The sequence below is a fragment of the Chenopodium album genome, chromosome 26 (assembly GCF_948465745.1).
Source record: "Chenopodium album chromosome 26, dcCheAlbu1.1, whole genome shotgun sequence".
In the NCBI taxonomy this organism is placed as follows: domain Eukaryota; kingdom Viridiplantae; phylum Streptophyta; class Magnoliopsida; order Caryophyllales; family Amaranthaceae; genus Chenopodium; species Chenopodium album.
The window spans coordinates 15,943,376-15,957,815 of NC_137859.1; the positions used below are offsets into that span (position 1 = coordinate 15,943,376).

General features: G+C 33.4%; 1 protein-coding gene across 1 annotated transcript; it reads left to right on the forward strand.

The window, feature by feature from the left end:
• Window positions 1-1,655: 1,655 nt before the first annotated feature.
• On the forward strand, window positions 1,656-11,541 carry LOC145617569 (uncharacterized). Its single transcript, XM_081672286.1, has 7 exons — window positions 1,656-1,907; window positions 2,050-2,120; window positions 7,125-7,233; window positions 7,620-7,702; window positions 8,873-9,031; window positions 10,224-10,325; window positions 11,040-11,541. Exons 1-7 carry the CDS (start codon window positions 1,835-1,837, stop codon window positions 11,190-11,192), a joined length of 750 nt encoding a protein of 249 aa, XP_081528412.1. The 5' UTR covers window positions 1,656-1,834; the 3' UTR covers window positions 11,193-11,541.
• The last annotated feature ends 2,899 nt before the right edge of the window (window positions 11,542-14,440 follow it).

Sequence of the window (14,440 nt, forward strand, 5' to 3'; positions counted from 1 at the left end):
AAATACCTAATCCACTTAAAAATCACATGCTTTAAAGCAAGGAAAAGCTAGATTTCTCATGCAATTACACAAAGAAAGCCAAATACTTATTAGAAAAATGTAATATTACAGCAATTGATTAATGAATATAATTATGTTTATACATATTTTGTGTTTCAATTTAATTTAAAAAAAAGCAATTTTTTTTTTAATTTTTATTTTTCATAATGGGAAGCGGTTCGTAACCAAATCCGCTTCCCATTACCTTCAAATGGGAAGTAGTTTGTTTAAAGGGGCAATGGGAAGCCCCCCAAGCCCGAGCAGTTCAAAAACCGCTTCTCATTAGGGTTTTGAACCGCTTCTTAATTGTTTTTTTCTACTAGTGAAGAGATGGTATCTTAATTAATCAATCCAATTATGCCAAGAAAGTATTAAAAAGGTTCTATATGGACAAAGCACAACCATTGAATTCACCAATGATTTTTCGCCCTCTAAACATCAAAGATGATCCATTTCGACCCCGATAAGATTGAAGGTGAAGATGTACTTGGTCTAGAGGTGCCATACTTAAGTGTAATAAGAGCTTTGATGACTTGATGTACATGACCGTTAACACTAGGCTAGACATTGCATTCTCAATGAACTTGTTAGAAAGGTATATATAACTCTGAACCTACATGCAGACACTAGAATAAAGTGAAACACTTACTTCACTATACGCGGAACAATCGATTTAGGGCTAATCTATCCAAGAAATGGAAATCCTACTCTCGTGGGATATGCTGATGCAGGCTACCTATCATTTGTAGTAAAATCAAAATCACAAACAGGTTATCTTTTCAGCTATGATAATACATCAATCTCTTGGAAGTCAACCAAGCAAACATTAATAACGACTTCATCAAACCAAGTCGAACTGATTGCCCTTTATGAAGCTAGTAGAGAATACAACTTAGGCGATCTATTCACGAAGGCATTACCACCTAGCAAATTTCAAGAGCTCGTGCATACAACCGGCATGTGTCGTCTTTTGTGATCTATGTTAAAACTGAAGGGGAGTCCTATACGTGCTGTATTCTTTTTCTTTCGTGCAAGTTTTTATCCCACGGGGTTTTTCTTGGCAAGGTTTTAATGAGGCAAATAAACATACAGATACAATAGCGGTAATATTTGTTTTTACATAAATGTAAATTTTAGCTATAGAATTGCGTTCAAGGGGAGTGTTGTAATACGCATCGTATACGTAATATGAGCGGATTAAGAAATACCGCCAAATAACACCGCTTAGCTTCCCATGCTAGAGTAATTATTGCCGCTCAAAAACTCATGCTCGATTTGACATTTCATTGATATATCGAGCAAACACTGTTCATGCAGAGGTACTATAAATCCCCGCATGATTTGAGGAATTATACACGATAATTATGGAATTATCTAAAAGCTTTCTTTTTTTATCTCTTTAAAATGCTTTGTTGTAAAACACCTACATGTTTTTTTTTTTTTTTTTTTTTTTTTTTTTTTTTTTTTATGTAAAAATTAATACTAAGTCAAAATTGACTTTGTTTGACAAAGAACAAATGGTAGAGAGGTGGGAAAAGTAAAACCAAAGTATATTCTTATCCATCAATATTCGACTTCAACTTTCGTGTAACACAGAAAAGCATATTCTAACATCTACCATTCTAAATTTCTACCTCATAAATTTCTGCTTTTCGTGCCAATTTTTTCTTCACACCTCTTATTTCTTCATTCTTCTTCAGCTACCTTGTTTTCCCCCTTTCTCAAATTTCTCGAACCCTAATTTACAACACACTAAAATCAGGGACAAATTCTTCTCAATTTCTCCGTTTTAATCATGGCTACTTCTGGCATTTTCCAGAACGACAAAGATTTGCTTCTTTATACCTCCATTTTCGGAGATGATGAAGGTTTGACATCCCTATTCCAGATTTTTTTTCATAATTTTTTACGCTTAATTATTATATGTTATTCGCAGATTTCACTTGCTGTAGATTAATTTTGTGATGATTTTGTTTTCAATTTTTTGATTTTTTTTTGTTATTGTTGCAGGAGATACAGTTAAATCTCGGGGCGCTTTGATTGAGAAGAAGATCGAAATGCTTGAGGGCTTAGCTTCCAATGTAATTTTCCTTTCGTTTTCGTACTATTATTTTCTGTTTATTCATGAACTGCATTATATGCTAGTTATAATGCTAAATGTTACTATTGTTTTTCACTTAAAATATTTTCTATTGATATGGAAGCCTGTCATTATAGTTTTCCATTATGGCTATTTTAATTATTCCGTGTATAGAAAGCCGCAAAGGGTAATGAGGTAGACAAATCGGATTCCATTTCTTGATGGTTGTATATTATTTTGTTCATAACTAGTATGTCTAATTACGTAGTACATATTTTGTGGCAAAACTTAATTTTAATAAGTGCGGACCTTTGCTGTTTTTCATATCAAAAAAGGATAATCTAAATTATCTATCCGTTCTTCTATCTTCATGTGGGTGGGAGTCTAGAGCTCATGAACTTTTGTTGTTCTTAATTTTCATCAGTAAACGTAGACAGGTCGCATGTACTGTAGCTAAAAAGATTTCGATGACATTTTAATGCCGTAAATGAAGGTTATTGGGTGTTTGATAAGGGCCTAGACTCACTTAGGTCCCCAAATTGGTCCATTCCATGTCTTGTGAATGTTGTTGATGAGGTATTCAAGTTTCTATGATAAGAGGTGTAGCTAGAATTATTTGTGTTCTTTTGCCCCATGAATTTGTTGCTCTTGTTTGGTTATTAGAATTTAGCAGTTGCTATTGTTTATGGTGGAAATTGTGTAGTGAATTCTCATTTAGACATGATTGTCATTATCAATTAAAAGAGTGATAAATTAATGTAAATATTGTAATGTAAATGACTACTTTGTTTGTTGTTAATGATTAGTCTGTGTTAAGTAATGCCTTTTTTTGGTTTAAATTAAAAAATAACCGAGTATCATCTAGTGCTAAAATTCAATCGGGTGTGCTCATGTGATAAAGCATTTATTGTACTTATCAAGAAGAAATTACTCAAATAAATCAACAACAATACATCAATATATCTGTTATGCACAATATAAAAACAAGAGTTGCACAATATCAATCTAAGCATAAACAACTAGTGTTAGATCATTCATCTCAATGAAACTATTGCCACAATTAATAATAATTTGTGCATAAGGATTAGACAAATCGCCCAATTCATTGGGTAGAATGATCAACCACTATTAAAAGGGATAAATGTTAGTACCACCAACATCCTCTGTATCATGACTTAAGTACTTCAACAACCTACATGTGCACCTCGTCCTTTTGTAGTAGAAAAAACACTAGTAGTATGGGTTATACATATGAAGATATGAAAGTAAATCGCTAGGGTTATCACCCATAGACGAAGAGGAAGGTTTTGGGTAAATCATTGTGATGGCGTATCTAAAACAAGAAATTTGAATTGGTATTTCTTTTGCCTTTGGTCTAAGGTATACCCTACACGTTTAGTTTAAGGAGTCTAGGTATATTGAATGGGGATTTTGATGTCGACTGAGAATGATAGGATTATGATGCATGCTTCATGGCTTGTGGGAAAGATTAAGACTTTGGGACTTTTGTATATCACATAGGAAGACTTCAAAGGGGGAGAGGATTGATTGGGTCATGGAAAAATATAGATTGGATTATAAAATGCTTGCTGACAAAGGCGTGCTTTAGAATTCTTTGAAATGGGTGATTTAGGCTGAAGAATGGAGAAGACTATGGGGCTTGTTATGCGTAAGAAGAGTGAGATAGTGTGTGCTAAATAGAGATTTCAAATTTGTGTAGCATGATATGGGTAGCAGCACAAAGAGAATATGAGCGGAGAAAAGCACTTGGCGTACCCACTTATAACCCATATAATGCTACACAAGTCTATAATCTATGTATTGCAAGCGCTATCTCATTCTTTTTCAACGAAATGAGTTCGTAGTTTTCTCCATTCTTCGGCCTAATTCATTTCTCAAAGAATCCCAAGGCATGCTTGTATCAGCAATTATTTTATCATCTAATTAATGTTTGAACATGACCAACTCGGTTCCCTCCCTCTTTGGAGCCTTTTGTCATGGCTTCTTCGAGTAATACCGTCGTCTTTATGGGTACTCAATACAATACTGTTGCTTCCATGGGTACTCCATACAATACTATTGCTTCCATGGGTACTCCATATTGCAATGTTTGTGTGGATGTACCAAATGATGACAAGGTTATGTAGGAATTGCTAGTGTATTTCCTCCTATCGAGGATGGGGTAGACAAGGTGTTGAAGTGGTATTTTACTGATATTGCGAATGGTGTTGGTGATATTTGTAAAATCAGAGCCTTTAGAGGATTTGGTTGATCTTTCTACCCAAAATATTGAGGTAATTTGTATGATCTTTCGACCCAATTTATTGACCGGAGCAACTTGGGTAAATCTCTGCGATAGCATATCTAAAACAAGAGATCTAAATTGGTATTTCTTTTACCTGTGGTCAAAGGACTCAAAGGTATATCCTACTGTTAGAATTTAGGGAGTCTAGGTATATTAAATAGGGACTTTGATGTTGACGGAGAATGATAGGATTATGATTTATGCTAGGGGTGCACATAGATCAGATATCCAAAAACTAAAAACTGTGAAATCCGATTTCCGATATTCGATTCGAGAAGTTTTGGATCCGATAACTTTTTGGAATGGATATTGGATATAAGATATCTGAAATACTATGTAATTATAATATCCGAAAATTTCGGATCAGATATACCTGAAATTCGATATTCCAAATACTATATAATTATTTTTAATTTTTTAAAAAATGTAAGTACCGCCCATTTTTTTGGATATTTGGACCGGATATCCGTTATCTGATATCCGAATAGGTATTCAATATGATATCCTAAATTATTGGATCAGATGCAGATTGGATCCTCAAATATTCGGATCTTTAAATAGTTTTGCTCAATTCTAGATGCATGCTTCATGGTTTGGGGGAAAGATTAAGACTTTGGGACTTTGGTATTTTACATAGGAAAGACTTCGAAGGGGGAGAGGATTGATTGGGTCATGCAAAAAAATATAGATTGGATGATAAAATGCTTGTTGATAAAGGTGTGCTTTAGAATTTTTTGAAAGGAGTGAATTAGGTCGACTAATGGAGAAAACTATGGGGCTCATTGTGTGTAAGAAGAGTGATATAGCGTGGGCTAAATAGAGATTTCAGACTTGTGTAGCATGAGATGGGTAGGATTACATAGATAGCACTTGGCGTACCTCGTACAAAGTTATGGCTAAAACTAAACCGTCGGAACGAACACAAGTATAACCGTGTCGTGCTACATAATGCCATAATCTATATTTGGCACGCGCTATCTTACTCTTTTTCCACAAAACAAGCCCCGTAGCTTTCTCCATTCTTAGGCCTTAATTCACTATTTCAAATAATCCTAAGGCTTGCCTTTATCAGCAAATATATTATCATTCAATTTATATGTGTACATGACCTATTCAGTCCTCTCCTCTTCGGATCCTTTTGCTATGGCTTCTCCAAGCAATGTCACTGCCTTTATGGGTACTCCATACGATACTATTGGTTCCATGGGTACTACATATTGCAATGTTTGTGTGGATGTGCCAAATGATGACATGGTTTTGTAGGATTTGCTAATGCCTTTCGTTTTATTGAGGATGAGGTAGACAAGCTGTCGAAGTGTTGTTTTACTGATAATGTGAAGGGGTTGTTGGTGATATTTGTAAAATTAGAGCCTTTGAGGATTTGTTTGATCCTTCGACCCAATATATTGACCGGGGAAATATGTCTGATCCTTTCACCCAATATATTGACTGGGGCAATTTGTCTGATCCTTCTACTGTTCCAATTTGTCTGATCCTTCTCTTTTGCTGGGGTGCTTTTTTCATTAAGATGAGTGTTCTAATTTAATTTAGTTATGCTTAGATTGATAATTTTCGACTTGCGTATTACTTTGTATTGTGCATATGAAATATATTGCTTTATTACTGTTGATTTGTTTGTGTATTTCTTCTTTGTTAAGTATAATAAATGAAACTTTATCATTTGAGAATGCCCGATTGTATTTTAGTACTTTGTACACCCGAATTTTAGGTTATTTTTAATTTAAACTTGAGAAGGCATTACTCAGCTAATAATAATCATTAATAGATAGAGTTGAATTATATTGTAACAATTTTGATGTTGAATTATCTCTCTTTTAATAATACTTTGTGCTTCCATTGAATGTTATAAAAAATTATTGTTTGAAGTCAGTAGATTTAATCATTCCTACCTCTAGAGTTGTTGTATCATTATCCTTCTTCTCCTCATCTTTTTCTTGCTATATCCGTATCAGGCATCTAAGCCTTAGTTCTGTTTAGGAAATAAGGATTTTGGATATTGGGGGCAATTATTTAAACAAATGGTCTACTTGCCAACATGAAATTAGTTGCCTTACTTATCAAATACCCACAAGATACTTTACACTCTTGAAGCTGAATTTTTATGAATTACCATAGTCTCACTTGCTTTGACTAGGGTTTGACTCATAATAGTATCTGAATTGGGTGGTTGGGCTATGCATTTACTAAATTAATCCTTTTATCAATCCTTTTAAATATCTAATTGAGTACTTTAAGTATTTAATTTATATAGTCATATGTATATCGCTATATCTGATCTGACTGTCTGGTACATGATGTATGCCCCTATGATTTCTTTTTAATGTGCTGAATACCAAATTACAAAGTAAAAGGGAGGTATAGATTAAGAGCTGAGGAAAAGGGATGTTATTGTATGCCCCATTAGACCTTGGTGTAAGAATCAGGTGAGATGTATCTTTTATTGGTTTGTACTTTATAGGGATTATGATCTTCAGTGTGTTGTAGTCTCGAATAGCATATTGCTTTTTCTAAACTGTTAAGATGTTTTAGTTGGACATAGTTACTAAACTTACTGAATGTACTGTGTTACTGTCACACCTAGGCAATTTAAGTGCTCCTTTGTAGGGACTTTATGCTTAGTGACTATCAATCTAAATTCTCTTATTGCCCTCTCGCCTTTTCCTTTCAAATATGATGCAGGTTGGCAATCGACGGTCACGAAGATTATTGAATGACCGACTTCTAATGGAGCTCGTCCCTCGTCTCAATGCTGAAGAAATTAGGGGATTATTTGCTCCACCACCCTGGGGTAAGTTGCTCCATATTGAGAAATTTGTTTAATATAGGGAGTTTCACTCGGTGCCCTTGGTATTTAGTAAAATTCATTTGGGTACCCTTGACAAATTTGGTTTTTACAAGGTACCTCTAAACCCCTTCGAGGTATTGTAGTATTTCAGTTTGAGACAAATCCTAAAAAATGTTAACTTAATGTGTGGTTGTTTGAAGTCTGGTTACTCTTAAGAACTACAAATATCTTCTAAAGAACTTTGTTAGGCTTTTACTCATAATGTTGTGGTTATTTATGGTTCTTGATATTATGTAGGACTTGTATGTAAACATTAGTTGATCGGCTTATAAGTAACATTTCCCCATTGATGGTATTATTTCTTGTTAGTGATGTAAAGTTTGTTGCAGGTGATGAGGTTCCATTATCATCATTTTGCATGGCAAATGTTGGGGATTGGGACAAAGTTAGGAACACAGACATGGATAAAGAGGTCATTTGCTTTCTTTCTCATCACCACCCTTTCTCGCTTCTTTTATAAACATTCATCTAAGGTAATTAGATTGTGCCTTAACATTGAAGTTTCAGATTTTGAGGATCTTTTTGTGTCATTTTGAATATTCTGGTTTTGGTATCCAGATATTGACAATAGTATGTGATTACTTGCATCAATTGCCTATTATATTGTTAATCTTGTGAGTCCTCATAATTATGATAATCAGGACTGGATTTCACAAAAAGCGTTGTTCGGAAAAATATTTAGTTTCCTAAACGAGAAAAGCTGGAAATTCAAAAGCAGTACTGAACTAGTTTTAAATAGACAATGTTTTGAAACTTATTGTCATCAATCAACATTGTATTCACGAAAATGAAATTGTAATTGATAACAGTATGGAGTATCACTTGATTGCCACGTGCATTTAATGCCTATGAATATATGCATTAATATATTGATAACAATAAGTTTTGCTTTGTGGACCATTGAGAATTTGTCAATGATTAAATATGCTGCTAGGCATTCTTAGATAGTTAGATGTGTTTCCCTCTTATTTATTATTCTTGTATAAAAGTGAAGTATGGGAAGCTAAGATTTTGAGTTACAAAGTTGATTTATTAGGTTTAGTTTGAAATGAAACCAGACATTAATACAATATGTTAGAGTGAAAAATGAGTTGTATTTATATTTTGCTGAATATTAGTACAAATTATATTCAGTTGATTAGCAAATTTTGAAGCAAGGTATAATGTTTTTGGAAAAAAAAGTAAGCTATTATTTTCTGGATAATTGGCAAGGGGACAGGCTAGTTTTAGTAGGCAAAAATCTTCAACTTATGGGAGAAATGCCCTCTTCCCTGTGGAATGGTCTCCTAAGGGAAGGTTCTCCAAGACCAAAGCAAGATATAATGAAGTCATTGGATAATGCGAAATCTCTGTGATGCATTCTTAATATCACAAACTTCTAAACTTGGAGGATCAGTTACAGTTAGAAGTCAGTAATAGTCATTGTTTCAGCCAATTTGTATATGAAATTAGAACTGATGCCTATGTACTGTGGGTAAATGCTAAAATATTGTTTATATCATATATGAGCAGCACTTTTTTCCAAACTTTGCAACCTCAAATAAATATAGCAATTTCAACAACTTTTTTTTTTGTTTTGTAGGCTAACATGTTGAAGGCCGTAAGACCAATTTCTCAGAAGCGTAACAGCCCTATTGATGCTGATAAAATGGCTGTCATGAATGCATGGCATAGAATTGATTGTCGGACTAGGGAAGCTTTTCGACGTAGCTATTTACCAGAACTCGTTGAGAGCTATGAGGTATATTTGTATGCCATATAATTTATTTTATGTTTATCTATGGAGGTTTTGTGCCACATATGTTTATGATTTTGCCCATTCATTGATGAGATTAAAGCTTGAACTTTGTTTTAACTACATAACCTACTTTATGAATAAAAATTGAGTGGTAAAGTGCAGTTTGGCTGGTTAACTTTCAGATTGGGTTGAGCTCTCTCAATTTTTTTTAGAATTAGCTGTCTAGTGAGTAGTGTCCTTTTTTTCATTATTTCTTTACTGCTGATGTGCTTTGGTTGAGGCTCTCCTAATTTCCTAAGCATATGTGCATTTTTAACCTAAGGTCTCCTTAGGAACATGATATTACATGTAAAAGTGTCTGATGGGCGATCAAGAAGTTTATGCGCTCCTAATTGGGAAATCCTAATGTGTATGACTTGATGTGAATAAAGTAAAGTTGTTGGGCCAACCGACTCTGCTTGTTCTCTTTGCTCAAGTGTTCTATCATTTTTGATTTTTTGGTGCATATTTTAGAGTGTGGTATGTGGTGAACATTTTTGTAGCATTTTAATTTCCATAAAATCTGTTCCATTATATCTACTTCTACTTTATGGATTATCATATTGATTATGATCATTTTTATAAAGTCAAATTGATATTTTCTCTTTTGGGTACATGTTCCGAGGGGGTCTGTTAATCACAAGTTATATGCTTAATTTTGTTTTTCAACTGGGATATCCTTTCTAAAGAGCAAGGAGAGAACTCTGTGAGGCCATCAAGAACTTGTACCTCTGGTTTTGTTAATGTTTCTTAATGGCAGGGATTACTGATAAAATCCTTATATTGGCGAAATTTTCCAAGTGCAGCAATTTTTTTTCTTCTTTTTGTTTTATTCTATTTTTATATTACTTTATTTTATTTTTTTGTTTATTGAATTTTGATTCTTCTTGTTCCTAATTAGAAGAGTTAGAACTTCTATATTGATTCCATATCGCCTTATAGTTATTTCTGAAGCTTGGTATAGCAGTAAAGTTCTGTGCTTGTTTTAGTTCCTTCATCTCGTAGCTTTCCTAAATTTAAATTAGAAATCCATGAGCATTTTATTTGCGCATTTGTTATTGTTGCTATGCTTCCCCAACCATTCGCAGCCCCCACATACCTCAATTTGTGCTCCTTGTCTGGCAAATTTCTGATGCTATCATCTATTCCCTTCCAGAATCGCATACGCTCATTTATTGGGAATGACAATGGTTCAGAAGATCTGTTGCTTCAAGTCCAAGATCCGTTCCACAGGTTGTTGCTTCATGGTGTGTGTGAGGTAATAGCTTCCCTCTTTTTTTCCCGGCAGTTTTGTAGCTTGTTTGTAAATACTTCTTGGGTATCTAAAAGGTTTAGAGGTTTAAGCAGGAGTTGGGAAGTGAGGATGATATTTTTATAATCTGTAAACTGGATTAGGGTTGTATAGTTTTTGTGGGCAAAACTAAAAATATGATCTAAATTTGAGGGACATTATATAAAATCTGAGATAATTGATGTATGCAAGTCATGAAGTAAATGAGAATGTGCATAATCACTGAATTGATGAGAGTCCCAAAGTTCTCGTCCCACCACAGGCTCATGTGTCAAGCTTGCCTCCCCCTCCCTCCTTACAAATCGAGCTTACTCATGGACATGCTTAAATACCTGAGATAGGTGTACAGAGGCCCAGAATCCATGTGCACCTATCTCCCAAAAATTGGCAGCTAAATTGTACTTTTATAGTTTTATTATGAACAGAAGAGGGAAAAAGAGGATTTTTTGTATTTTCTTAGAACAATATATGAACAGCAGGGAAAAAAGAGGATTTTCTGTATGACACCTCCATGATTTTGAACGTTTATCTTTGGTAGACCAAAGAGATTTCAAAAATGTAGTAACTATTGAGTAGCTTCTGTATTTCCTTTGTATTGCCTCTTCCTTTTTCTGTATGATGCTAATAATAAGCTTTTGAGTAAAATAGTTACCTTGCCATTGTAATTTTGTTGTGGAACAGTTCTATGATTTGATATCAGTCACAGAGACACAAAGTAGAGGCTCAAAAGCGGTGAAGACCACAAAGATAAAGAAGAAAAAATCAGGTCCATTGGAGATACCTAACCTTACACTGTCCCATTTCCTAAAAATGTCCAAAGAAGGGATTTGGTGACCCTGTGGGAGACTGGGAGGCGAATTTTGTTGTAATTTGCAGAACTGTTGCAATTTCCGGATCTGTGAACTCTGTTGCTTAGTCGGAAACTCTCTTATATTTCTGACTGTCAATTTATTTTCAAAGATGTTAGGGAATGGCTGTATTACTGTATATGTAAATAATTACTAGTGTTAATTTATTTCAACTATTAATAATTTACTCAAAATAACATCTTTAGTGGTTAAGAGTCTTAGACTAATGTATAAACATCAAGTCAAAAGATCAAAATTTGTACAAAGCGTGTTCTATTTTTTATTGTATGTGAATGACAAGAAATAAAACTCCTAAAGGGGAAGTTGCCGTGTTACACCAAGACTTGTTTAGTATAGATGTTCTAACATCCAACATTTGATACTTATTTTTAAAATTTCTTATTTATCCTATAAATTTCCTTGGTTTTAGAAAGTTTCACTCACTTTTTATTTTAAATTGTTTCCAAACATTTGACTCACTTTTACAACCTCATTTTAAAAACCTCATTTACTACCTTGGTAAAAATCAAGTGAAACACACCCTTAAGGCCTTAATGTCTTGTCCACCGAGTCACTTGACGTCTTCACCCATCCCACCCACCACCTTCTACGCACAAAATGTTTGTACATTCACTACACACTTATTTTATCAACCTATTTCTTACCCTCATCATCCAATTTTGACTTTATTTTTTTCTGGTGTTCCACCGGTTCACCTTTGAATTAATCCTGATTCGGAGATCAGTTCTGGATAGTAAGGTTCCAATCCCCTCCCGATTGTTGTTGCGGAGGATCGAACACGGAACCTCCCTACCAAGTATAGTCTCAATCATCATTACACCAACAACCAATTGATTACCAATTTTGACTTCATGTCTTACCATTTTTCACATTTTGGTTACATGCATCGTTTCTATATATTTACACTTAAAGGAAAGCAAAACAAAATTTTTTTTATCTTGCCCAATAGCACGAGTGTGTTTAATTTTTTGGTATCCTTTGTGTAAGACCCTATTCATTTCTTAAAATAAAAACATTAAAAAAAATCAGTTCAGAAAAACTTTTAAGAAGAAATATAAATATAAAATTAGTAAAAATAATTTCAGTTCAGTAAAAATAATGAAATAAAAAAAAATATATTTAGTTCATTAAATAAATGGTGAAGTAAACAAGTACTCCCTCTGTCCCATAATTACAGGCAAATAACTCTTAAAAGCACGGTTTTTAAGGAAATGGGAAGATTCCTTGTACATTAATCGTTGGAAGTACAAAGCCCCATGTGGAGTTGTTTTAATGCATTATTTAAAAGCTTTAAAATATCATAAAATAGCTGTCATTTCTTTTTAAATGGGCATTCAAGAGGAACTAGAAATGGAGGAAAGTTAGACATTTACAAATGCATAACAAGGGGTATTCATGTAATTATACATATGTACAAACGAATGCATATTCTGTTATCATTGGATGATCAAATGGTACCACTGAATATACAGTGATACTATATATGCACATAATGGTATTATATATGCATTCAGTTGTACAAAATTTATGCATAAATAGTACCACTGAGGATTCAATGGTACCATATAAACTTTCAGTGGAACAATCAACATGTGGTCCCCCATCACGTGATACAATCCGACAAAAAAATAGGTGGGGTCCACCTACATACCTCTCTCTTCCTATCTCTCTCCTCTTTTCTCTCTCTATAATGTGTTTTAATAATATTTTAATCAATGTTATGCATTAACAAATACCTAACTTTCCTCCCTTTAAAATTCCTTCGGCATTCAATCCCTTACATTTATTTTTAACTAATTGTGTTTCAATTTGACAAAGTTTGGTCCAATAGCATTTCAATATTCATGCTCACACCGATTCATCCACAAATATCACAAGTTTTCTTGAAAAAAAGAGTCGTGCAATAAATGGGGATAGATTCCAACTCAGCCTAAGTACACTTATCCCCAAGAATATTATTCCAACTCAGCCTATAATGAGGATCTATTTGTCAAATAAAAAATGAGATGAGAATATTATTGTCCAAAAATGTGATCCAAAAGTAGAAAGATTCTCTTTATAGATCAAACATTTTGAGACACCCAAAATGGTATATTTGCCTGTAATTATGGGACAGAGGGAGTAACTTTTATTTGTGAACTTTACTTTTCCTTAAAAATTACTTTATATACTAGAATCACCTAATATCTTATAATCAATCAGCTTCTAACAATATAATACGTACAATACTACAATGATAAACATTTCACACTTTTCAATCATTATTGGTTATTAAATTTACAAGATTTGTATATTATACTTGTAGTCACCTAATTGTTAGTCATACTTTACAATATAATCCGATAATATAAAGAATAACTTAATAATGACTCGAAATCAAAATGGATTGAACTATTAGTCTAATGCTGAATATAACTCGATCTTTAATATAAAAGGAAGTTGAGACGACTCAAATTGAATTCATCTAGATGCTCAAATTGATAAAATTTCAAATGATCAAACTGACAAACTGTAATGATTTATGTGAATTAGATGCATCATTGAATAAATTCTCTCCTTTGAATCTAATCGAAATATTCTAAGCCAAAATTGACTCAATATTAAACTTAATGACCCGAAGTCCACTCAACTCAAATACTCAATATTACCTGAATGCACCTATTCAAAACACGACTCAAGTTGAGAGGGAAGGATAGCTTAAAAGGTTAGAATTTTCCTCTCGATTTCAAGAGATCTTAAAATCAATTTTCATCACGTACCCTTATGGCCTTCTAAACACCAAATAAAAAAAAAAAATAATAATAATAAAAAAAGAACACGACTCAAGTTCAACTAACTTTTTTTTTTTTTTTCAAATACAAGTAGAATTTCAACTAACTTAGATGTGGCTCAATTCAAATATAACTTAATTAGACCTAGATACAACTTTAACCTCAACTCAAGTTGGATGAACTCAATTCGGAAATAAATCGACTTTGTAATCGGTGAACTTGAACCCCACCCTATGACCCGAATTGACAACAAAATGATTATTTTGGCAACAATGAATTTGAATGGATAACAGGAGAAATCGTTGGTAAGACCATAACAGTGTCGTTAGGAAACATAAAAAATTATAGAATGGAAATTTTGTCAAAAACTACCAATTAGTGCGTGTTTTGAAAACAACTACCTATCAATTTTTTTTTTTTTTAAAGAATTACCATAAAGTTG

Excerpts from the sequence above, each read along its gene's own strand:
- LOC145617569 (XM_081672286.1), top strand. The coding sequence starts at position 1,835 with ATGGCTACTTCTGGCATTTTCCAGAACGACAAAGATTTGCTTCTTTAT. Across the intron at positions 1,908-2,049 it reads CATTTTCGGAGATGATGAAG|GAGATACAGTTAAATCTCGG; the intron begins GTTTGACATCCC and ends TTATTGTTGCAG. Across the intron at positions 2,121-7,124 it reads TTGAGGGCTTAGCTTCCAAT|GTTGGCAATCGACGGTCACG; the intron begins GTAATTTTCCTT and ends AATATGATGCAG.